The 26,802-nt window shown below is 37.5% G+C and overlaps 1 protein-coding gene and 1 long non-coding RNA gene across 7 annotated transcripts; one reads left to right on the forward strand and one right to left on the reverse strand.

Annotated features, from left to right (window-relative positions):
* Window positions 1–5,493: 5,493 nt before the first annotated feature.
* Window positions 5,494–26,638, reverse strand: LOC117804715. 6 transcript variants are annotated; one of them, XR_004629229.1, is made up of 6 exons: window positions 26,582–26,605; window positions 26,423–26,484; window positions 24,873–24,973; window positions 15,326–15,394; window positions 14,589–14,720; window positions 5,494–5,804 (listed from the first exon to the last, which is right to left on the reverse strand). It is a non-coding gene; the product is annotated as an uncharacterized LOC117804715 (long non-coding RNA). The 6 variants fall into 6 exon arrangements; XR_004629228.1 differs by lacking the exon at window positions 26,582–26,605 and having other exon boundaries at window positions 26,423–26,571; XR_004629231.1 differs by lacking the exons at window positions 24,873–24,973; window positions 26,423–26,484 and having other exon boundaries at window positions 26,604–26,638.
* On the forward strand, window positions 19,685–23,007 carry LOC117804714 (leptin-B-like). The gene is made up of 3 exons (XM_034673041.1): window positions 19,685–21,546; window positions 21,731–21,887; window positions 22,145–23,007. Exons 2-3 carry the CDS (start codon window positions 21,732–21,734, stop codon window positions 22,460–22,462), a joined length of 474 nt encoding a protein of 157 aa, XP_034528932.1. The 5' UTR covers window positions 19,685–21,546; window position 21,731; the 3' UTR covers window positions 22,463–23,007.
* Window positions 26,639–26,802: the final 164 nt, after the last annotated feature.

The following is a 26,802-nucleotide window of genomic DNA, read 5'->3' on the forward strand; positions in this document are numbered from 1 at the left end:
TATAGTTCTTCTACTTGTTTTTAAAGCTCTTAACAGCCTTGCTCCTCCATACATCACTGATGTCCTGTCATTTTATGTTCCAGCCCAATCACTGAGGTCCTCAAATGCTTCCCTTTTAAATGTTCCTCGTATGTCTCACACAGACACCGGCCAGAGAGCTTTCTGTTTTTATGCCCCTAAGCAGTGGAACTCTCTGTCTCTGGACATCAAAACGGTGAGCTCTCTGGGTGATTTTAAAAGTACACTTAAGATTTACCTTTTTAATCTAGCTTTTAATTTGGAGTAGTTTATTTTTAGCCCTGGACTGCATTGTTATTTTTTATTATTTTAATCATTATTATTTTAATCATTGCTTTAACATTTATTTATCTTATTTAATTATTTATTTATGTATTTCTTGTATTCATCTGATGTTGTTAACGCTACCTTATTTTTAACTTTTCTGTCCACTTTTACTTATTTTATTAATTTTACTGTATTGATTTTATTTTTAAGTATTTTATTTATAATCATGCAATTTGATAATTTGACCATGCTGTTGTTTTCTGTCTCTCTGTTATTCTGTGAAGCACTTTGGGCTGCATGTTTTTGGTGCTATATAAATAAAGTTGAGTTGAGTATATATATTTATTTTTTCTGGAGGCATCATCATGACTTTTACTGATTTCATTTCACACCACAGTTTATTTACATGATTGTTTTTTTTATTGGCCATGCATGAACTTTACTAGGCCTTCATGCCAAAAAAGGATGCTACAAGATCCAAATCTGGGTTTTCACACCGAAATTAATCAATCAACTTTTATATATACTCGAGAGATCATTGTGGGGCAACCCTCATTTACAATGATATCGAGTCAGTTACAGTGACATTTAGAAAAAAACAAAAACAAATAACAAACAAACAATTAAAGCTAAATTAAAAACAATAAAAAGATCGAATAAAATTGTAAAAATAAAAGGAGGTGTGTGGGATTGACTATAAAAGCACTAAAATAGGAGGGGACTGTTGATAAAAATGATACAATAATTATATATATAGGAAACCTAACTAAAACTGTTACAAAGCGGGGTTGAAAGGTTGAAAATAAAGTTTCTAAGTTGAAATGTGAGCCCATCAGTTAAATGTCAGGAGTAAGATTAAAATATTCTTCTCAAGTAAAAGTTAAGTTACTTTAATGATATTTTATTAAGCAAAATAAAACTACCAGTTTGTTAAACGCTACTCATGTAAAAACAAAAGTACTTTATTTTAAATGTACCTTAAACCCATGTCGGTGGGGTTGGGAGGAGTTAGCTGTTCCACCTATTTATGCAAACATTTTTTTTCCCTACACTGATTGTTGTAATATAATCAACATCATTAATGTGTGAAGTGATTTTGACTCTGCACATATCCAGGGTTTAGTTATTGAACATCTTTGCAGCATTTTCATCAGTGTGTCACCCTGTAGATCCCTGCACACTCAGCTCATGGCTTGCTGTGCATTGAGGGATGTTTTCACAAGCCAATAATACAGACTTAATTGACTGTAATGAGTAAAAATGGCTGCCAAGGAACATTTCCTTGGCAAGTTTCTTAAAACTTGATGTGATTCTTATTTCAAGGAACTTATTAAGTACATTTAGCTCAAAATATATCACAACAAGACTTATATGCGGACCTGTCAGTTCAAGGTAGCTTCCATTAAGTGTAATGAGATCATTTGATATTAAATTAGAAAAATTAACTTTGTGTTTAGGTTTTTTTTTGCAGTGTAGACATCAACTTATCAGCTGGCTGCTAACAGCTGATGTCAGTTTGTATGTTTTTAGTGATTGTTTTACTCATAAAGTGATGCTTTGTCAAATGTAGCTAAGTACAATACTTCCCACAGACAATACTAAATTAAAAATAATAGTAAGCGACTCAATTGCAGTAATGTGAGTGAATGTTATAAGTTACTTTTCACCCGTGGGAAAAGTATTGGATTTTCTTTCATGGAACTTTTATTTTATATATTCAAAGTACAAAAAAGTGAAGTTTTTCTTAGAGCACAGTCTGTGACATTTGAAGGATTAATGAAAACAATGAATCGGGGATAGTCACTTATTATTTGGCACATAGCATAGACAGTAAGGCGTGGTTGGTGGGTATCAAACCTGGTTTATACTTCTACGTTGACTCTTTGCTGTAGTGGCTAATGCCGTTATGAGGACCCCATACTTCTGCCTCGTAGGGTCTGCCTCACTCTGCAATACTCCGCTCAAACACTAGTCAGTGGTGTGATTTCCAATTTTCAGTTCTTCTCTTGCAGTTATGCAAAGAAGCGAAGAGAAGAGACATTGGAGGATATGAACTGAACTGTCGATGTAAAGTAATTATGGTAATAGGATACCACTCAGCAGACCAATCACAGGGTTTGCAGCATACGCCGTTTCAACGCATAATTAAGCCTGGCTTATACTTCTGAGATGAGTTGACGCCATAGCCTACGCCGTAGGTCAACGTAGCCCTGTTTGAACACAGAAGCCTGATGCCCCTCCTCCAAAATGTAACCGCAATCCCTGTGATTGGTCCACTGGGCTCCATCATATTTCCTACATTTACAACTCAGAAGTGTAAACCAGGTTTTACTGTTGATCACTAAAAACGTCACATGTTCATTATCTTTTAGTTGGTTGATTGTCAGGCTGAACACGATCAACTCACATTTAACCATTGTTTAAAAAGGGTAAAAGAGGTTTTGCACTCTATTCCTATTACTATTTCATACTTGCATTCATAACTCATATATTTAACATATTTCCTACCTCTATCCTTATCCCCTAAATTTCTCCATGGGTATGTTTTGCATAGGAGCAAATGCAACATCATCAAAGTACTTTGAGTCAATCTTTGATCTAAGCATGCAGGTGCAGCCGCATCACAAAAGTCTGGGGAACACTACTTTGGAGTGTGTGAATCCCTGCAGACCTGTGGATGAAATAAAACAGAAGTTAGCTACAACACTTGATAAATGGGTGGCAACTGACTGCAGGCTAGTCAACACAGTGGAAGACTTCATTGCATGATTCCTACATCGAGACATTGGTAAGAATTGCTTCACATTGTTAATATGGACTCGATATGTTTTCAAGTTCTCTGGGTCAAGAGTCCCAGGTTCAAGAACTTCTCAGCTGGTTGGACAGCTGGATGAAGGTAACAGAATTTTCTGCTAAGAGTTTAAGATCATTAATAGATAGTAGGAGGCTGCCCTGAGGCCCCAGAACTGTAGGGGGCTCTTCTTTCTGAATGGTGATAATATTCGAAAGTGATCCTGGATTGAGCATAAATGAAGCACAATGTCAGCTAATCTGACAAAGGGTGCCTGTCAGGCTTACTGGTTAAATTGTATGCCCCATCTAAAGAGACTACAGTCCTAGACGCAGGCTGCCCTGGTTTGATTTCAATGCGCAGTCAATCCTCAATATCTCTTTCCATTTTCCCCACTCAATCTGCTGTCCTATCTCTGAAGAAAAAAAAGAAGATGGAACAAGAATCTCCAGGTAGGTTCTACTCGCTGAGCGGTGCCCACCTCCTCCTTTTTGCCCCTGGGCCCTGTAATGGGTAAATACGGCCATGCAGTCAATGCAAGCTTTGGTACAAGGTTTGAAAAAAAGAATGTGCAACATTAGAGGCTGCTTTTTTTATCCCAGCTTGTACTATAAAAAATAATAAATCACCCAAAAATTCAACTAAAAAAGCATAAACTATGATTATATAATTGTCAAGGAATTTCATGGCATCAAAATAAGAAAATTACATTAGAATATTCGAAAATAAGCATATAAGGGATGATTATGTGCCAAAATCACAACAATAATATAAATCATAAACAGGATAATAATGATTGAACAATTGAGAAAAAAGACTCACTATCTGTCAGGTAATTCAGATCACACTATGACAAAGGGAAATGTCCTCATAGTTGGACTGTGTGTGTTTGTGTGTGTGCTGAGAACAGAAACTGAAAAGAAAGAGGTGTGTGTGTGTGTTTGTGTGTGTCCAGGATGAAGGGATGAGGAGGGGTTGGTCAGAAGATTATGGATTGATAGAAAGAAATTGTCGCCAAAAACAGCCCCCAACTACCCCCCTTACCCCAGACCCCCTCCTCCCCTCCCTCAGCCTGGGGTTTGAATTAATGTGTTTCTATTTTTGGCTCTCCCGTGTTTCCAGGGGAAACCTAATGACGCAATGACGTCAATGCAGGTCACCAGCAAGAAGCAGACTGGAGGAATTGAGTGGCTTCCATTAGAGGTTTTGCAGCATTTTCCGGAGAGGAGGGGAAGGAGGACAAAAAAATGGATTAAGATTAAGAAAATGCACGGGAAATGAAATAAATATAGACGCGGAGTGAATGGGAGGCAATGCGACCGACGTCTGGGATGAAGAGAGAGAGAGAGAGAGAGAGAGAGAGAGAGAGAGAGAGAGAGAGAGGGATGGAGGGAGGGAGGGTGGAGGTGGTGGTGGTTGTTGAGGGGGGGTGAGGTGGTGGTGGTGGGGTGGGGGGGACCCTACTGCTGCATATCAATGGGTGCCGTTCAAATTCCCAGGGATTATTGGAGGGAAAAAAGGGGGGAAGAGAAAAATGATGCACGCTTCCACGGATCCGTGATGACTGGGTGAGCCCACTCTCTTTTTTAATATTTCCTCTTTGCTTATTGTTGAAGTGAGTGAAACAACAACCTGGCGTTCCGTTCTGTTTTCGTGCTTACATAGAGACTATGTGTTGCCTTATAGAGAACCATTGAGAAATTTAACCCTGAGTTTTGACTTGACGGTGAAGCGTGAGAGTGGCCGGTGTGTTTTTTTTGTTTTCCTCCCGAAGAGACGTGTTGATGCTGGACGGAGAGAGGGGAAAAAAACGCGAATGAAAGACTCAAAGTGTCTCCGCGTTGACTTCCATTGAGTTGATTGCAATTCTTTATCATTAACCGCAGCGGTGGACGTGCTCCGTCTGCAGCCCCGTGCCACCGAGGCTATACAAATTCTGCATCCATCGATATATATACGAACCACTGAGACAGAGAGTGCGCTCAGAGAACATTTTATTGTGACATTTTCAGCTCTAGATGTTAGATTTAAAATATTTGAATCGAAATAACAGCATGGAGGCGACACTTGCATGCACTGCTGTCTAATTGCAATGACAATCACTCATCAGATGACAATATCAGACATGATCAAAACACATAATGTGAGTTTCATTAAGTCTGTGGAATCAGAGCTTTTCTCCAAGAGGCTACTTTTCATACACGGGCGATGTGTGTTAATGTGTGTGTGAGTGTGAGATGTGTGTGTGTGTTGGGGGGGCAGTCGTGCGCGTGGAAACCAGAAGAAGTACTTCTTTTAGCATAGAATAGATTTCACCGGGAGCACGCACGCACACATGAGCACATATTGTCCACTAGGCAGGCAACAAGTGCCAATTCATGCGCTATCATTCCAACAGAAAGTCATGATTGTGTCCGTTGTTTTTATTATTTTTATTCTTCCTTTTTTTTTCAGTTGCACTTTCCCCCCTCCTTTTCCACAATCCGGGCTCCCATGCAGGGCGTTCACCACGCAGAGCTATAAGGGCTGCTTTCAGCACCACGGACAGCTCCCGGTGTATTTCAGGACCACGGAGAGCGCTCCCCCCCCTTTTTTCAGCCCTTCGTTTTTTAAAGGCCCGATGAGCACGTGCCAGTCTCTTAACACCAGAGTCATCATCCTTTGCTGTTTGGGTTGGACCTGCCTCAGAAACTTCTGGAAGGTTGTGGAGCTTTTTCTGGTTAAAGGCCTGTAAAAAAAATTGGATAATTGAAGCCCCAAAGTGAGTCTGTTACACCCAATAGCTTATCAGACAACACAATATTTCACAAGTGGCAACAAAGAGAGCCAAATATGGGCCACATTTGGAGAAAGAGCAGTAGGGGATGTGACACTTTTTTCCCCCCACATGTGACGCATGTGGTGAGGTAAGTGTGGCAGATGCCTACGTGTGCAGATGGTCCAGTCTGCTGGTCCCTATCCGCCCTGGGCTTCACGTAACAGCCATATACAGGCATAAAGGCCCCTCATCATCCAGATGTGGTGTGCAGCGCACGCCTTCTAAAAAAAAAAGCCCCCTTTTTTTAAAGCTAGTCTTTTATGAACTTGTTCTTTACTGGAGCATGAAATTTCGTGATGTAGGCCTGCGTGTTGAATGGATTTACACTTGCAGGGTAATAGCTGGTGTTTGGTGCATGGTTTTTAATCTAGATTTTCATAAAAGAGGTCAGCTGGATGCTGAATCAAATGCAAATATCTCAGAGTTATTCAATTTGAAAGATGGTTTAATTTGAGGAAGAGGTGCAAACACAGTGCATGATTGCTGGCGGTTGATTCAAGATTTCATAGATGGGTTTGAGCCATGACTGCAAAAAAAAAGAGAACAAAACATTATCATCTTAGATTTAAACAAGCCAAATAAAGAAATTACACTTTATAAATTACAAATAGAAAGGTCCTAATTTATTGTACATCTAGCTAAGTATCTGAAAGCTGTGAAGTGACAAAAAAAAGCTGCCATTCCTCCTGAATGATGTCATCTACCTTTTAGACCCATGAATAATCTCCTTCCTATCATAAAACACACAATTTAACAGCTGTTCTTGATTACTGGAACATTTCTTTTCTCAACAAATTCAAACAAATCAAGTGTCAGTTGTCGATTATTGCAAAATTAAAGATGAGATTACAGTTTACACTTAATGGAAAGCACCTCAAAGAGATTAAACACACATGTCAAAAGTTACATTAGTCACACATGTACTGCTACGTCATATAATGTCTATGTTCTCTCACATTATGCTGTTAAAAAAAAATATTGGATGGTGATTTAGGACAATTTTGTCACTGACATGGTTAACACATTCACCTTAGTTGGTGATGTGTGATACACAGTTGAATTTATGTGAAATTGCCATTATCTTTTGAGAGGCCTCTGCGTAATAAAGCATTTTAGGGTTATGATAATTTTGAGATATGTGTATGGAATTAGATGGCATCTTAGCCAAAAAATTGCTGATTTAAAAGAAAGAATGGAAGAGAGTGGTTGTAGTGATAGAGTCCTCTATATTTCCTTGTTCTACTATACATCTTTCTGTTTGATATAAAGGCATTAAGTTGGTGTACACTTATTTTTTATTTTTCAGGTTTACACTACTAGATTGTCAAGCTTTGGATAGGGTGTGACTGAGGGTTTTTCCATTTACAGTCCTCAAATGCCCTATTAGAGCCTTTATCTATATGTATATGTGTATGTATATGTTAATCTCTTTGCAGATTCTACAAACATGAGTAGTATCTGCACTCGAAGTGTTCTGGTTTCTGTCTGTAGTATAGTTTGAGTAGTATCAACCGATCACGTGTCAACAGGCTTTAAGTGGGTGGGAAAAATCAGTCAGTACGGAGAGCAAAAGCAGGCTGAACGCACAACACTGCAGTGATATCCCGACTCCCATCAGCATTAATCTGACGGTGATTTGTTCATCTCTATGAACAGAAATCTGCCCGATGCTGTGATGCAAAAGCTAACGTGTTGAGATTTATCGACTAACTGGATGGAAATGATCGATCTGACCATCAAATCAAATCAATTTTATTCATAAAGCACTTCAAAAAAACAGAACAGAGTTGACCAAAGTGCTGTATGATAGGATAACATAAAACAAGAAATAACCTTAACATGGTTAAAGCAGAAAAGAAAGGGATGGCAACATGAAATGGAGGCAGCCTGAGAGAACAGGGGTGTCTTCAGTCTAGACTTAAAAATGGCTTCAGAGGGGGGAGCACTGAATTGTGGTTCTCCACAGGTGATGGGGGCAGATGCAGAGGAGCGGCTTCTGGATTGGAAAGAAAAGGAAAAGTGTAGTAGGATGTGAACCATTTGAGAGCACGACCCTTGATACCCACATGACGTTCAAGACAGTTACGGAGGAATTAATTGACAAGCAAGCATTTTAACATGGGTTCTTTTAAGAAATTGCATTTTTCCCTTTTTATAAATCTGCATCTTAATGATGTCATTTCAGCAAACCTGATGTAAGTAAATGACAAGAAAATAAGTCTCTTTTACAGGTTTATACCGCTGAAGTAAGCCAGAATGATGCCTGAGTCTGTGTCTACTGTGAAACTGAGAACTTCCAGTGCTTGAAACTAATAATCGAGCGTTAACCTGGGGGATGTAACTGGTAAAGAAATGAAGGCATTCATGTTGCGGACATAAATGCATCACATTAAAGGAAGTCGGGACTGAAAAGTTGGCATCCATTCCCAGAGGGATGCCGCATAGCCTTGACAGTGGATGTGAAGACGATGATAGCCGATGGGGTCCGGTAATTGTGTAGATAGCATCAAGGTGCAATAATGCTTTGTTGTTAAAGTTGATGTCTAGGTAAAATCCATTGGGTGTTAAAGATCTGTACTTGCGTTAGTGCATCGAACCATACTTTGAGGTTCCATTGTGGTTAGATGATTAAAAAAAAGGGCTGGGGGTGAATGTCGTTAATGTTTCCGGTAATTTGAAGAAGACTTACTTTTCATTTCCATTCCCAAGAGCAGGTGGTAAAGCTGGTGAGAGCATGGAAGGTTTAACTCTATCACAACACCCAGTTAAGTTAAGTAACTGTTTTCTACGCCTAGAATTTAGTCTTAAACAACATAAACAGACAAGGTTGCTGCTTTATTATCAAACTCAGTTCATAAATCTGGAAACTGAATGACTATAGATGGTCTTATGCTGCGTTTAAGAACCCAATTCAGAAGAAAGTGATGATGTCTTCAAAATCTCTAGAACAGAGTTTGCCTGCTTTAGGGAAATCACGAACAGGGTTGAGATACTGGAAGCTGAAGAACTTGAACTTGGTGATAGTGGAGGTGACCTTATAGTCAGGAAGGTCTGACCTCTTTATGTAGAGATGTCTAGAGAGGATCCAGGTCAAGAAAAAAGAAGCACTGAAGTCTTGTGTAATCACGGTTGTGTCTTTCTGGACTCATCACTGACGATATCCGTTGCACACCTCTTCCACTGATGTCAAAATATGAAGTGTTATTCACAAGATCCCAGGTCTCACTAGCTAAATGAGCACACTTCATTGGTTTGTGGTTAAAGTTCTGGAGAAGATGGATGAAAATGGAACTTCAAGGATTGCATGGTTGTCTGGAAATCTTGCACCTGCTGCTTTCATCTTTGGGAGGGAACGGAAAACAGCAGCTTTTCTTTTTGTCCTTTTGGTGTTCAAACACTGCAACTCATTAGATGTGGCTCTGACAGTGACAGGTGTCTGACTTACGTCCAGCCACATCAGGTCTCATTAGATTTGAACCACGTGTAAACCTTTAAGAGAATGCCGTAAAGGGAGGAAAGGGATACTTACTGGAATGTCCAAAATGGCAAAATGAAGCAAAATGCGACTTAAACCTGGAGGGGTGAAAACTTTGTGAGTCCTGTTTATAACTTCTATTTGAACCCACTTTGAAGACGCATATTAAAAAAACTAAGATAAATCATATAAGAATTTTAAGTTAAGTGGCGGCAACAACTATAGGGTGCTTTATTTCCAAATTGACAGCTTGTTTTAAAACCAATCTGCAGTTGCATATTTGGCTCTATAACATAATCAATCCTTATTTTCCAGATTATATAAAGGTGTCTAAAGACATCAAACTATTTGAAATGCAAAGATTATAACACTGTCAATGATTGGGGTCAAACCAGTCGAATCCTCCTAAATGTAGTTTATGTTTCTAGACATGTCATTGAACGTCATTGTGCACTGGGTGTCTCGATGAAGTTGATGTCTGATGTTGAGTTATGACCAGGCCGTAAAATTAACTTTTTACCTCATCTGCCTTTGGCTAGTGACCTCCAAAAATGTACTGGCCAAAAATATTTTTTAAAAGGCCAAATAAAAATTCATGCCTTATTTGATTTAAATAATTACCATACATTTCTCCGTTTAGCTTTCTGTTCCTCTTCTGGATTGTCTCCTGCCTCTTTGTTTACCCTTTTTGTTTGTGGTTGCTTCACGCCATGAATGTGTCGCCACATCTTCCTCGAAATGCTCTTCCCGCCGTGCTTCTTCAAGCAAAGGGAATGAATAGAACTCCAGTAGCAGGGGCGCTGGTGGCCTAGTGGCTTAAGCACCCCACATACAGAGGCCACAGTCCTCGTCGCAGGGGTCGCCGGCTCGATTCCCGGCCGGTTGACCATTTCCTGCATGTCTGCCCCCGCTCTCTACTCCCCACATTTCCTGTCTCTCTTCAGCTGTCCTAAAAAATAAAGGCAAAAAAGGCGAAAAATATAACTTAAAAAAAAAAAAAAGAACTCCAGTAGCTGACATCACGCCATTCCCGACGTACTACATCACAACACAAGTACAGGGCGCCGCGAGGGTCAACATAGCCTGGCAGTCGGCAGAAATGGGCGAAAGTATGAAAACAAAACCTCACAAGCAATACAACATTTTCCATCGACCACTGGCGGGTGTGTTTCTGTTTTACAAGCCAAACAAATTTTTTACCCGCCATTGGCGCTTGGCGTGTGTTAATTTTACACCCTGGTTATGACCATTGTCTTTATTTGATGCCACCATATCAGAAAATATCATATTCATGCTGTAAATAATCTGAGTTAATTTCTCCTAAATCTGCAGTCAAACAATATTCTGTAAAGATCCTGATAGGGTTTTTATACGTCCACTTCTTTTTGTATATATATATATATATATTTTGGCTTTTACACCTATATTGATAGAGGAGAGGACAATGGATAGTGTAGGAAACTGGGAGAGAGTCGGGGAATGACATGCTGGAAAGAGGTCGCAGGCTGGATTCGAACCCAGGCCGCCCGCTAACCAGTAGGCTAAGTCCGCACCCATACGTCCAGTTCCTAAAAGACGTCGGGCTCTCTGAGGATAATCAAAGATTGTGTTTGACTTGAGAAATAGTTCTGGACAAAGAGAACTCACAGTGAGACAAATACAGGGGGATTCAAATGAATGTCTGCAACAGATGTGTAACCAAGCAACAAGTGTTAGCCCTTGATAAGTTACTTGACCCTTTCTTTTATAGTTCTGGAGGAATCTGGTGCAAGGTTTTCCTTCTGGGTTAAATCAAGTTTTGTCTTATCTTGTTTTAAAAAATGAATATTTGATTTATGGAGAACTCGCAATTTTTTTTTCACTCACATCAAATACAAAGCTGATCCAACAGACAGTTAATGTTGTACTGAGTCGTTTTTTAAAAGGATTTTCCACATTGTGCTGAACATTTTCCACCCATGTTGAACTCTACTTACTTCAGGAATGTGCTGATGACTAATCTTTTCCTTCTATAGATGCTGAGAAGATCTCCACACGATGCTGAAGACACATTTTTGTCCTCTGTGGGTCTTTTTGCGGTCTGGGCTTGCTGTTCCAAAAGCAGTAGCCAGGAAGCCCTTACCCCAAAAAGTATCTGCACTGGATCCTGGCATCAGGACCAGATGTCACTTCTCCCTCATGAATCAGTGAGTATCTCATGTCTGTATAAGAGTTACACATGATTTGCATGAAGAAGATTCTTTGGCGCTTTGAATCTCTCACTGTCTGACACTGTTTGTTACTTGGCAGAAGGGACTAAATAATAACAATTATAATAATAGTAATAATAATTATATTAATATTTATTTATATAGCACTTTTCAAGACAGGGTTACAAAGTGCTTTACAAATTAGAAATAAACTAAAAGACAATAAAATAGTAGACAAATAAAAGGAAATAAAAGAATGTTGAACAAATAGAAACAACAAAATATAAAGATTAAAGGTATTTTAAAAATCAGAAATATAAGATATAAAAATATTAAATTGTACAATTAAAAAAAAGTTAATATATCAAATATTAAATTTATGAAATTATAAAAAATATATAATAATAAAATAACAGCAACAAGAATAAAAACCTCTTGATAAAAACTCGCTCATGTGACATCTCCTGTAAAAGCACATTGAAAAAATGTGTTTTTAAAAGAGTTTTTTGAGAGGATAAAGAAGGTGCCAATTTGTCGGAAGGGGATACTTTTTAAACGGGAAGCTTTTCAGAGATGTAATACAGGAAATGGCAGAAGAGATTCTTAATCAGAGCATCAGGAAACCTGAGACAAATCCGATTGCAAAGAGTCTTCAAACAGAAAGAAGAAGACAGCAGCTTTCGCCCTGACGTCAGATTGAAGAGTGTGAGGGCCACACTCTCTGGAGTTAACTTTTTCAGATGGTACACTTTGGACCATAAGGAGATATTTATTAACCTTCAGAAAATATTGTATTACATCTGTACATATGTCAAAATCCACTTAATCATTGAAGCACCTGCAGACAATCCTCAGACAGTCTATCATTATCCTGTGATCGGTCAGAATTTTAAAATAAATTTTAGGCAATGTTTTATGTTACCAGTGAATGTAGATTTTAAATGTCATGCATGTTCTTAATTTTTTTTTAAATGTTATTTTTAACATTTACACACACATACACAATATACACCCAGCGACACCATGACAAATAATAAAGGAACGTCAGTGGCAGATCTCAAAGACCGTTGTTCATGATCATTTCTGACCTGGTTCTACAAAAATTAAAAGTAGCATCTTATAAGCTTCCTACCTCCTTGCTTTGCCTGAAAATTGTGTTGAATATTCATTGTTTTTGCAGCATCACTGATGTTTGATATTTTTGTCAAAGTGTGTTCTGAACGTAAATGGATGTGAAGAGTTTTGTCCCTGCTTAATTCTTTTCAACAGAGGATTTCCCTCCCTGACTTAAACAATCTATGTGCAAATATTTATATTATAACAACATTAATTATTATTTTGAATTGTAGATATAGTTATAGATTTTATGCTTTTACATGAATATATACTGTCTTAGGTTGTATGCATATAAGTCTGTGTTTCATACAGTGATTTTAAAGACTGTAACACTATCATGAATGGAGTGTGCCTCCCCTTTGGAGACGACGTGAAGAGGATGTGATGTGTACAGTGGAGGAACGAGCTGAAGGAAAATGAACATGTAGTTCTGAGCCTTTGACGCACTGTGTTACATAAACGTCATTATTTATCCAAACCCCTGAGCCTTCACTGTGTGGTTTCTACGTCACAACCTGAGGTGGTGTGTGTGTGTGTGTGTGTGTGTGTGTGTGTGTGTGTACAGCTGACGAGGACACTACACTTACTACAACCGCGTGACTCCACTGCTCAGGAAATGTCTACATGTGTATGTTCTGTATGCATCACAGTGGGACAACAACAATTAGATGCAGATGTGTGACATCTCTTTTACCCTTTAGCTCTTTTAACACTCTTCTGTAAGATACTTCTCTCTGAAGCAGCTCTTTGACTTGTTCAAAGAATATGAAATAAAGTGAATATGATATATTTCGGTGCTTTGATGTGTGTCATTTATATCAATAAAACCCTTCCTTTAAGATTGATGTGGATTGTTATAGTATCTAACATATGTCTGTAGAAATAGATGTATTTATTGACTTCAGAATATTGTTGAAAACAGTTTTACACTGTAATAAACATTGAAATGTTTACTAATTTTTACTCCTCAGCATAGGAGTTGTGTGGTCTCTGTTCTTTTATTTGCTTTTTTTTTTTTTTTTTACAGTGTTTTTGTGTCTTTAATTATTTTTTAAAGTGTATTATACGTTTAATTATGATTCTAATATTTTATTAAATTTTATTTTTACACTTTTATTATATATCCTTAATTGTTTAGTGTCTTTTATGTTTAATTATGATTCTGTTATTGTATTAAATTTTATTTTTACAGTATTTTATGTGTCTTTAATTAAATTTCAAGTGTCTAATGTGTTAAATTTTGATTGTATTACTTCAATTTATTAGTGTTTGTACTTCTTTTTTAAAGTTTATTTAAGATTAATTATGATTCTATTATTTGTTTTATTGTTTAGTGTCTTAAATGTTTCTTTTAATGTGCTTTATGTATTTTTTTGGATTCTATTATATATTTACTTTTACTGTTTTAACTATTTTTTAAGTGTCTGTTGTGTTAGATTATGATTTTATCATTTATTTTTATTTTTATAGTGTTTTTAATTATTTTGTTAAGTGTTTAATGTGTTTTATTATGATTCTATATATTTAATGTTATTTTTTTCCAGTGATTTATGTTTCTCTGTGTTTTTACTTATTTTACTTATGCAGCACTTTGGTAAACTCTATTGTTTTTTTTAATGTGCCATATAAATAAAGTGGATTGGATCGGATTGAAAATGTGAATTTGTCAGTCAGCTACTGTATATTTCAAGCCCTGAATATCTATTAACAACCGCTTCACAAGAATCTACCGTGAGGGCTGAACAACATAAGCCTCTTTAACATAAAGAACAAACGTCTTTATGTTTTACAGTGAAACTGGTTTTTATAGCCCAACAACTAATCCCGCACTGAACCAGAGCAATACAAGAGAAACATTTTCCGGTACAGCGGGCCTCTGCATTCATTAATTGACCTCACAAATCTCAGGCTGACCTTCTGATTGGAGCTTTAGAGATTCCCAGTGAAGTCACAGTTTGTGTGTCACACACCGCCGGGGGAAATGGGGCAGTGCTTCATCCATGTCATCAGAGAGGGACGAGGGGTTGGTGGAGGCACATTAGCTCACTGTAAGGGAAGGGAATTAAATTTGTAACCACGGGCAAAAGATGATGGAAATGGATCTTTGTGGTTCTAATAAGACTTAAGAATATTTCTATGAAATGTCTGTGGCTTTAGACAATTCAATGCAACATAAATGTGATGATAAAAAGGCAATTTGGGGCATCTTTTATGTCTTCATAATGTTAAAAGTATTGAAGATTTTACAGTGAGACATTAGAAACAAGGTAGACTAACATTATGAGACAGATTTGGAATTAAATTAGAATTTTAGAGAAGCAAGAAGAGCAAACATGTTTAAGAATTACATGAATGAAGAAGAATTTTTAAAATCTAACAAGTAAAAGTGTTGAATTTTGAACTTGGCAATTGTAGTGAGGTCAAATGAGAAGAAATTAAATAGAAAAAGAGAAGTTAAGAGGGATTTTTTTTTAAATAAAAGGGGTTAAAGAATAAATCCAAACAAAAAAAGGAGAACATTGACTTAAAACGACAGAAAAACACTTGCTGAAGATCCCAAATATTAAGACCTCAAACTCATGAATTCTAGGACGCTGCATTAAAGACACCATTAAAGGACATGAATAAGAAATGAAGAATGTCACACAGACCTGAGACAAGCTCAGCACACTGCATTAAATCTCTGGGTGAGTGCAGCTCTCCAGAGGACGTTTTGAGAACTGCAACCAAAGACGCAAACAATACAGCTTCATCACAAAGTCAAACATGAGTCGGATCAAAGAGAATACTGAACCCAGTCACAATGTATTCTGGTGAAGCTTTTACGAGTCCCTACTGCAAACAAAACGGGTCTACAGTCTGTGCTTTTAGTTAAATCATGAAACTGACTGGTAGTCTCCTCCCCATGATGAGTTCACAGACTTACAGTAAAAAGTGCTACCTCCTTTGGTGTAACAAAACACGCCGTCTGAGGACGTACTTCCTGTTTCTGGCTTCCAGTGATCTGCTGTGTTTTGGTTCTCAGCTTCTATGTTATTGCCAAGACCTGTCAAGCATTTTGTTTCAGCCCATGATGTGATGAAATGTAATTGCCAGAAGCAGACTCATGGAGCAGATTTGACGTTACTTAGTTGGAAATCAGCAGAAAATAAATCCTGTTTCCAGTCAGTCAGGCTGCTGGCAACAATACGGTGTTTTTATGAAGGTCACTGGAAATGACGCAAAATAAGGAATCGAACACGTCTAGGAGTTCTGTGCTTGTGGTCCGTTGCTTCCATGAGAAACCATATGTTTTGGTGAAATTATGGTTTGAACTTCAATCATAAGTGGTGTGGTCAGCAATCACTTAGGTCAGTTAAATAAACGAATGTCCAAATGAAAACTCTACACGGTTCAGAAACAATTCAGATTGATGTAAACACAACATTGTTTTTTTTAAAAGTCTGTATCAAATGATTTCTTTACCTTGGATCCTGTGTTTTTAACACTGGAGTCAGTACGTAAAGGCAGGAAGTACATCTAAGCAAAAATGTATTTCAAGATGACAAAGAGCTTACAATGTTTATATTTGCATGCTAATGGAAATGCCGAAGCTCTGTTAATATTTTCCAGATTTACTATCTCATTTTAGCCATTTGGTATGCCTACTTTGCTAATTAGCACTACACAAAGGACAGCCAGCTGATGGAGAAGTGTTTGGTTATGCAGTTATTTGGTCATTAAGCTAAACATTTGTCCAGAGTTTTGACAGTAGTTGATTAGTTGGAGATAGAGTTGCCACCCGTCCTGTTTTGCCCAGAATTGTTCTCTTTTTTTCACTGGCTGTCCCAAGAAAATAAATATCTCTCCCAGGACACAATTTGTCCTGTTTTTGGGGGGAAATGCAAAAACTTCATTTGATTTCCTTCGTTCTGTAGTCCTGAAAGGTCCCCCATGCTTCTGTGGCTATTTAAAATTGTCTCTGATTTCTTCCTGTCTAAGCTCAAAGCGGCTCAAGCAGGGAGGGAAACTTGACCGAAGAGAGACAGCAAGCTGAATCGACGGACGTACTCCTCCCTGAGGTCTTCTTTTCAGCAACTTTTGGCGTCTCCATTTGAAACGGGAGGAGAGACGACTGACGAGGAAGGAGATGGAGCAAATACATGCAAGCCACCAGCACGAAAAAAATGATATATACTAGTTACAATCCTGACTGGACGACACTGTCAGAGTTTGAATGGGTACGGCCGACCCAGGGAGACAATTTTTCCGCCACATGCGTTTTGTGTCCGGCGTAAAATATGAAGGGAAAAACGCATTGGAAATCCACGCAAAAACAAAAAAAGCATCAAGCTGTGGGATCAAACAAACACAAACAGGCAGCCATTGCAGCTTTATGACCAAAAAAGGTTCACCAGAAGAAGACAAGATTGCAGCAGCAGAGCTTACCACTGTCCTATGTCTGAATTTGATGTTCATTTGGCCAGTCTGAACTGGTAATAATGGCCGAGCCCTCCGCCCCAAGCAATTGGTTGAGTGTCCCTTTTTATTCACAATTCCAAGGTGGCAACCCTAGGTGGAGATAATTACTGGACAAACATTAATAAAAAAGTTTTTTTTTAAGTTTTTAAAAACAGAAAATATAAGAGGAACAAAAAAACGCAGCTTAAAGTAGGCTAACTCGGGTACACAATACGTTTTAAGTAGGCTAACCCAGGTAGACCGCAAGCTTAATATATGCTAACCCAGGTAGACATTAAGATAAAACAAGACTAACTCAGGTACACAGCAAGCTTTAAGTAGGCTAACTCAGGCAGACAGCAAGCTAAAGTAGTTCAACCCAGGTGGAAAAAAGTAAGCTGGCACAAAAAAACAAACATATGTAGGCTAACTTAAAGCTAGGGTCGGTAGTCACGTGACTATGACCGTGATTGATTCAAAACCGGTCCTCAGCACATTGTTTGTGTTTTGCATTACGTCAACTCATGTCTCACTCAGCGGTAAGAAAACACCAAAACATTATCATAGTGAAAGTTAAAAACACAAACAAACATGAAATGTAAACAGGAGGCGGGCAGAACAGCAGGACGGGATTTGATTGGTTTCATAATTTGGCTCCTGATGGCAGGGATTGGTTGGTGTTTTCCCAGGTTTACTCCGGCTGTAGATGTTCAGCAAGTAGCTATTACCAGTTTCTTTTTCTCAGTTTAGCCTGTCAGTATGCTTACTTTGTAAATTGGCTCCCAAAACAAAAAACAGTTCAGACTGCTGGAAGTGTTTTGAATGTACTTTGTCTCACAATAAGAATTGGGTAAATTTAAAGGTGTTTCTGAGTTATCACATTTCCAATAAATCTAAACAGCTTTGAATTTCTTTAAGTGAACTTGTCTGCCTGAATCCGCCTGTGATATCTCATCCTTTGGAGCTGTAACATCCAATGCCCCATCGTTCCTATTGCTTAGTCATGAGAACTTAATCCCAACTATTTCCTGAACAGTCATTGCCTACACCATTCATTCCCCCTGAAGAGTGGCCCAGTGAAAAGTGTTTTCAACCAGACAGGGGGTCACATGGTGCCAAAAGAAAAGGGGGGGAGGGGGGTCAAAGTGAGTTGGCCCATTGGGAGGGCAGCTTTTTACTGGAAATGACTGATGAGTTTAACTCCCCCCTTTCTATGTTTGTCAGTCTGCAGCCTATCGTCTACTTCGGGGAATAAGTACTTCCATGTGTCCTGCTGTTGCTCGGAAATTAAAGCGCAATGATACAGCAGTACCTGATTTGATGACCGCCGTCACCGTCCTTTTGGCACGCTATCTTTACAGAATTATTTCTCTCCTAACAAAACTATTAGCATTAATTAAAGTTCTGGGAATCCTGGGCCTCTGTAACACCAAATACACAAAAAATGCTGGAAAATGGTGGACACAACACCATGGACACACAGAGATGAGTTTGTGAAAAGAACAAGCGCTAGTATTACTCATGACTCAAATACTTGGTGAAGTCCGACCAACAAAACACAATGCTTGTGCATCCAAAAGTTTCAACTTCTACAGGAGCAGCATGAGGACATGTTGCCTCCCTTACCAGGGGATTCCCTGTTAGTCCCAAAAGCTTCAAATGATGGCACTCAGACAGTGGCGAATATGCAAGTCTTCAAGAGATACTGACCCATGTAACCTCATTTTATAATGATTTAAGCATTTAAAAATACAGGCTGCACAAATATGAGTCTACGAGAGAGGCTTTAATGTTTCAAAAGCAAGTTATACACACAGGGTGACGGCCTGTTTCTTAAATAGAGGCTTTGCATGGGGCACAAGCATTAAGTGGCCCCTTTAGCTTCAGTCTGCACCTTTCAAAGGTTATTATTGTGAGTGGAAGGGAAGAACACTGTGACCAGTCACAAAAGATTAGCCTCTGGTCTAAAGCTTTAGTTTCAGATTAAGTGACGAGCTACCACTATGGATTTCCAGGTTAGGTACCACACTACATGCTAACTAAACCACCAGAATATGGGTTGGTTGCCAAGTTAAAAATATGTTAGCTAAGGTAAGAGCTTCAAGGATAGGTACTTAATTAATAACATGCTCACTAGACTGAGGTCTTCACATCAGGGGCGTGTCCAGAACTTTTTGACAGGGGTGGCCCAACTGAGGCTCTCACATAAGCAGGGATGGCCAGTGCATTTACAAATAAATAACATTTACCCTTTCTGTCTTAACAACCTACTTTCATTAAAGTATTAAACAGTTGTTATATTCCCTTTGACTTAACAAAAAACCCATGACAAAGTGGCATCAATCTTCTAAGCTTAATTCTTCAAGGACTTACAAAAGATGTTTTTTCAATGTCACATTTGAGGGCACTAATAAAGAAATCTACCAAATTATAGATTTAAACAAGAACCCCACTACTGACCAGGCAAACAGCCAATCATAGTTTAGGATTTTGGGTTGGCCAATTGGATTTCAAGGGGTGCCAGTGCCACCCTTGGACACGCCACTGCTTCACATAATGTACCCAGTGTCCACTACGTATGCTAGAATTCAAGTATTCAAGCTAGCGACCAGGCTAACAAATCTAACAAGCAAGACTGAGCATTTAGGTTAGGTAGCAATCTACCTACATGTCAGTTAGCCTGTTAGCTTGAGGTAAGTTAGTGTGCTAACAAAATGTCAAATAAACTAGTATTCAGGATAGATAACAAGCTAACAACATGTCAGCTAGACTATACTAGGTACTAAGTGTAGAACATGTGAGCTATCAGGTTAGGTGCCACACTACATGGTTACTAAGCTAGTAGAATATGGTTTGGTTGCCAAGTCGAAAATATGTTAGCGAAAAGCTTAAGCTTACAGGTTAGATATTTACTTATAACATGCTCACCAGACTAATTCAAGCTAACAATGTGTCAGCTAGACTTTGTTAATTACCAGGCGAAGAACATGTAAGCTAGACTAAAAGTATTCAAGTTAGGTGCCTAGCTAAAACATATTAGCAAGACTGTGTATTTAAATTAGTTGACAGGCTAACAACATGTCACACCCCAGTATTCAGAATACTAAGAGTACAGCAGTTTATCTAGACTGCAAGAATTTTTGGCTGTGGGTATTCAAATAAGGTAACTCGCTAACATCTTTTCAGCTAGCCTATTTTCACGCAAGACTAGAAGTATTTGTCTCAGGAAACAAGCTAACGGCCAGTACGTAGTAGCCCAGTGGGCTCAGCTAACAAGCTACGGGTAACTAAAGAAATTAAAAAGATCCACGACTTAAAGCATACTGTAAAAAATAATAAAGTTCTACACAGATGATAGACAAATGGTCTTCCAAGGAAGAATAAGGTGGCACACTTGTAAAGTTAACCACTATTCTGACTCACCTGAGCTACTTATCAGTCAGCAAATGACTGAAATACTGTTGTGGCACAGTAATATTCACATCAATTGAACTCTCACTGGTAGAAACAACAAATTAAGGAACATTCCTGCAGAACGCATCACTCTCTCCCACACATGTGCACACATGTGGTCAATACAGAGCCTACACATGCAAACGCTTGGGGGCACATGCAAACGCATCAGGCACTTGGAAAACACCGCAGAACGCCACCACAGTTTAAGATCTACATGTGTGCTATTATTACGTTTCTAATTTTAACTCTGTATCTCTGGCTTTGACTAATGAATAAAAACGGTTCAAAAAAACCTCACAGGTAAAATGTTCTGTGAAAGACGGTAGTTTCCATGAAGGTCCGCATTTCGTGCATATCTCAGAAATGAGATTACGGCTTTCAAAGACACCCATAAAGTGAATCCACAGGGGTCTGTCGGAGACAGTAGCATTAAGACTGTGACTCATTTCTTCTTTTCTATATTACATGTGGAAAATATCAGATTCTCGTACTTAATTTCAGTCATGAGTAAAATGACATGTACATTTTCTCAATGCTCGCCTTTATCATGAGTTCCTGCATCAAGTTACGTATATTTGGAGCACATGGGTATTAGTGGGTTTGCACTGCATGATGCCTCTTTAAGTTAAGATCTACCTACATGCTCTTTATTTTGGGGTTGAAAATTAAATCATAGGTTTACATAAGCTGATACATATACATCAACTTAAATCCTATGACAGTTAATAGAAGCAAAAAAAAAAGCAAATGAGTCAGAGTCACATGTTAATTTGATAAATTGGATAATTGGAGCTCTTGGATAAGCTGACCCTTACAGGTCAGACTCAGATTTGAGTCAGGGGAGGAGGATGGAGAATAGATCCCCTCAAGTCCAGAGCCTGCTATTTAAACTGGGGGAAACCTGTAAGAAGCATGTGTTATCTCTCTGTCATTCAGTTTAAGAAGAACACAGCCTCACGTCAGAAAAAAATTACAGGTAAGAGTAGAGGGTGCTTCACAGAAATGTGGAAAAACTGATATTTTTAGTTCTTATTTTAAATCATTAAAGACAAGAAGGTCTTATTGTAAATGCAATATTTGTACAAATGCAAATGAAAAAGTGTAATGTAACTAAATTATCATGGAGAATTTTGTATTAAAATGTTCTTTTCCTTTTTCAGGATGCACTTCCTTGGAGCCTGTCTGTTCTTCTTGCTTGCGGGGGCTCCCGGGTGTTCAAGTCTTTCCACAAAAGCAGAATCAATTAAGAATACAGTGAACCGCTTACATATTATAGCTCAGATAACCCTGCTGCACGTTAAAAAACTCAGGACAGAGGTATGACTAAGGCGTATTTTAACAGAGGAATTTTTAGTCATTGTGTTTTTTAGGAAAATGCAGGACATGTTTTGTTTTCTGGCTTGAGAAAAAGCCAATTATTTTATCATTCAAAGTGTTATCTGCTTAGAAGAAAGTTTCACTTCCAGGGAAATTCTTTGTAAGCAAGTATTTCACATAGCGTAGTATAAAGATTGTGATTCAGTTGTACCTGGAAAAACCACTGACGTGCCCTCACTCATTCTTCTCGTCCTCAGTTGCCGCCGGCTCCACAGATAAAACTCAGCACTCCCTCCATTCAAGGGCTAACCAGCATCAGTCACGACCTCGGACTCCTAACCGATGAACTGCAGAGCATCTTCACAGAGCCCAGTCAGATCCAGACCGATGTCTCCAGCTTGGAGGGGCTGGTGGGACACCTTGCTCGCACGATGGACTGTCCCATCCAAGCCAAACCCCAAGGACCCACCGGAGACGCTTTGTTCCCTCACACTCAAGTGTATGTGACCCTGACGAAGGTGCAGCTCTACCTGGACAGCTTTCTTCTTCACAAGGACAAACTCATGGTCTGCTGAGAAACTCACACTTACACCTCATGTATGTCACATCATCCAAAAACAGAGGCTTGTTTACACGAAAGCTAAATGTATTCAACAACATAGCTACTCTTTGCACTTAATATTTTACTCACTATTTAAAGGACGTGCATGCAAAAAATAACTCAGTAATTAAGCTGTAATGCTCTTTTTCTGGTATCAAAGATTTTTAGGCACCAGACTTGACTTGCAAGTGGGAGCTGTAGTTTGTTCTGAAAGGCACATATTTGAAATGAAGCTATAATTATTTAAAAGGTTTGAATTATATCTTAAACTGGATACATTTTGGAAGCTACATTTCTTTGAGTAAGCTAAAAGGTTTGAAACTTTAAATATCTTTCAGATGCTGCAATATTGGTGTTCAATTATGTGGTAATGGAAGGTGTTAATTGAATGTACAATAGTAACGGTGCATGGCTTGAGGTCTTTCAGTTTTTTATTGACTGGATGTATAACTGTTGGCAAAAATGATGTTTGAGTTTGGAGCTGGAAGCTGATTTTTTATGATAAATATTCATTAAAGATTTAAAGCTGTATTTGTTGACTTTAGAGCTCGTCAACGCGACTTTTAAAATTAGAAATGTACAGCTCATTTGCAAAATATTGTACATTTGTGTGCTCTGGTGACTGCTCTTAAGAAAAGAAATCCCTAAAAAGACTTCATCAAATGATGATGTTCCTTTTGGATTATTTTAAATTCAATCCATTTAATGTTAAACCAATTTATTTTCAATTACTGATTGAAAGTGTTTATTTTGAAAATATGAAAAAAAAACCTACAACAGAAAAAAAGCAAAGTTTACAAACAATGCAAAAACAGTTTCATCACTAATATTAATTATATCTACATATTTAATCAATCAATCAAGCTTTATTTATATAGCACCTTTAATACAAATCAAATGAAATTAAAAGTGCTTTACAGCCATTGAAATAATAATAATGATGAAATAAAAAAATCTAATATATAATGACTAAACATAAAGCAGAAATGGTAATAGAAGTAGAGACTAATGCACACCAATTGCAATAAAATGTATATAAATACACAACAAAGGAAAATTGTTAAGAAGTAAGTAAATAAATAAAAGATAAATCACGACTGGTTTAGAAAATAAATAAAAAGTCCAAGATAAATAAAAGCTCTAAAATAGCAATTCAAATTAGTAAAAAGATATTAAAAACGGAACAGATAAATATAAATAAAAAAAGATTAAACATTAAAATAAATATCAAATGATAAATTAATAAAAAATATTATAGTAGTTTTACTAATAGTAAAAACTAATAGTTTTTAGTTGACTTTTAAAAGTCTCCAGACATCGCTCAAATCTAAAGTTTTTGATTTTTTCCCTTCTTTTTTGGGGGGGCTTTCACACCTTTATTTATAGAGGAGAGGACAGTAGATAGTGTAGGAAGCTGGGAGAGAGTGGGGGAAGGACATGCAGGAGGAGGGCCACAGTCTGGAATCCAACCCGGGCTGCCCGCTCTATGGGCGCGCAGCTTAACCATTAGGCCAAGTCTGTGACTCCATCAACTTATTTATATATATAAATAAAAAAATTTAATATAGTTATTCAAAGGTTCAATCTAACAAATTTGTGGTAATATTTGTTTTCTTTTGTAATTTATATTATAATAAATATTATGATGATAAAATTAGGGCCACACATACAGGGGCGCACCATATACATTTAAAGATATACAAACACTTTAATGTCCTTTCTTTTTTCTTCCAGATTTCCCTTTTTTCATAATTCAATGTGAGCACAAAAGATTTTATGAAGACCAAGAAATAAAATAAAAACCATAGAGTAAACACTAAATGAATCACTTCACTTCACTTGGTCATTTAGTCAAAGCACAGGAATTTGTTTGCACACTGACTCTTTCAATCGCAGAACCACTCAGACCGGCCTTGTGTTCAGTATTACGGTACACTGAACGCCTCGTCCTCCCTGTGTTCGACTCATACTTGGGACTGACTCATCCACACTGAGAGTCCACGGCCGCTTTGTTTTCTGTGCTGCAGATTGTGGAGCTCTTTGAGGGGAACACTTATTGTGGATTTTGGGGCTACGGACAGGAAATGAACCAGGCAGTTGATGGCATATAATATCAGTCACCTGCAGGATAATAAGCTAAGTGTAACAAACAAATAATAAGAGGCTTTTGTTTGTCAAGATGCAAAAATGGAGTTGACTTAAATGTAAGTATATTGTACAATATTTTCAAGATTTTGCATTAACATTATGCTAATTTACAGAAGGGAAAATTAAATAGAAAAAACTCAAGGATCAAAAGATACTGCAACAACTGTAGGTTTACATCTAATCTAAAGACATACATTAAACAGTCTGCTATGAATATAAAAACAGATGTTGCATACCTTTTTACTGGGGGAGGGGAGGTTGGGTGTCCTGCAGTGTGAGCCATGATTCATTTCCTCTGTTTTTGTACGAAAGTTAACAAAGACCAGAAAAAGGACATCTGCGAATAGAAAATTTTAGAGCCCTATGAATACAGGCTTTCTTCTACACTTGATTCGAATCGCCGCTAAAAATCCCATAGTATGGACTTGTCTTGAATTAAATAGAAATCTCATTGTTACATTGGTGACACTATGCAGCAGTATGATGTGCTGGGGCAGAACATTCAGGAGAGAGTAAGTAATACCATTGTTTTTTCTTATTATTATCATTTTTTTATTTAAGATTTTATAAAAATACATTTAAAAACACTACAGACATGTGCTCAAACAATTACAAATACCATAATAAATGAAAGAAACAAGGAGATGAATTGGATATTTATAACTCATGTCAATATAACAAACAAATATGTGCAACACTTCAGAAGCTAATATGTCAATGCTATCCAAGAAACTCATTAAAAGGTCTACTGTTGTATTACTTTGAATGCTGTTAATCAATGTAAGGGTATTAAAGTATAGTTTTAGTTCCTGCAAAATAAACAGGGAAGTAGGGGGTGCAATTTTTCATTTTTAGTAATACCATTGGGGAACGGGACTAGGTGTGTTTAATGTAATGACTGAGTTCAAAGAGGCAGGATACAGGCCCTGTTATGTCCCAGTGCATTTATGAATTAATGCTTCTATCAATCAATCAATCTGAATTTATTTATAAAGCGATTTTCATACAATGAAATTGTAACAAAGTGCTGTACATAAAAACAACCTCAAATACAATGAATATATATATAAATATAAAAGACCCCCCATCCTAATTCCAACCCCAAACCCATCCACAATCCTAAAATTTAGAACACAATATATGCAATGATAATAATAATAATAATAATGATAATAATAATAATAATAATAATAATAATCACAATAAAATAAATAAATGAAAAAAAAGAACGAACTGAGGAAACGCTCTGATGATATGTAAGATTTTAAAACTCAACACAGGAAATTAAACTCATCAAAATAAAATCAATTACTAAGATAATAAAACACTAAAATATGAAACCAGTAAAATAAATTAAGATGCTATATTAAAAAAAATATACAAAAATTTGAACTAGATAATAAACAAATACATAAATAAAGTATGGTGAAATAAAAATGTTATAAGAATAAAACTCAGTTGAAAGCCTACGTAGCCTATCTTTTGTTTCTGTTACTGAAAAAATAAAATTTTTAGTATTTCAATCCAAAATTTAATTAATTGTTGGTAAAGGCTTGAAAGAAATTTCACTCCGCCGGAGTGCACAATATTAAAAATGTCAAACCTGGACTATATCTTCTCAAAATGAAATATTTCAAACCCAATTCATACAAAATGAGATTCTGTGGACCTGACTTAAGCGTTACTTATATTTTAATAAAAAGAACGGACGAAAGGCTTTTTAGTTTTAATACATTAGAGCTCATTCTGGATTTTCACCTGTTAGTTTCTGAAAGCTGAAACTTACCGTTTATCCAGCAGAGGCCGCCATTTTTATTTTTTACCGGCATGAAACGTTTCTCCTCTTAACTGTGAACCGTTGGCAACAAATGTGAGACTTTCATTGACAACTGCCTCCTTTATCTTCCTACAAGTCTAAATCATGAGTTCAGGAGTCTGTATTTACCTGTTCTGTGCACGTCACTCACCTTTTCTGTCTTTATCCGCCATGTTTGGGTCCTACAGTCTATGGTGAAAACGCCATTTAGGTACTCTAGTTAATGCCTGTTGATAAATAGCTTTCTCCTTCACCTGTTCACCAGAAACTTATAGAAACATGCCACAATGACAATACGCAGTGGTGTACTCATGGGGGTGCAGACAATGCGCCCAAGTCCCCTCTTGGAT

Source organism: Notolabrus celidotus, chromosome 21 (genome assembly GCF_009762535.1).
Source record: "Notolabrus celidotus isolate fNotCel1 chromosome 21, fNotCel1.pri, whole genome shotgun sequence".
NCBI classification, from domain to species: Eukaryota; Metazoa; Chordata; class Actinopteri; order Labriformes; family Labridae; genus Notolabrus; species Notolabrus celidotus.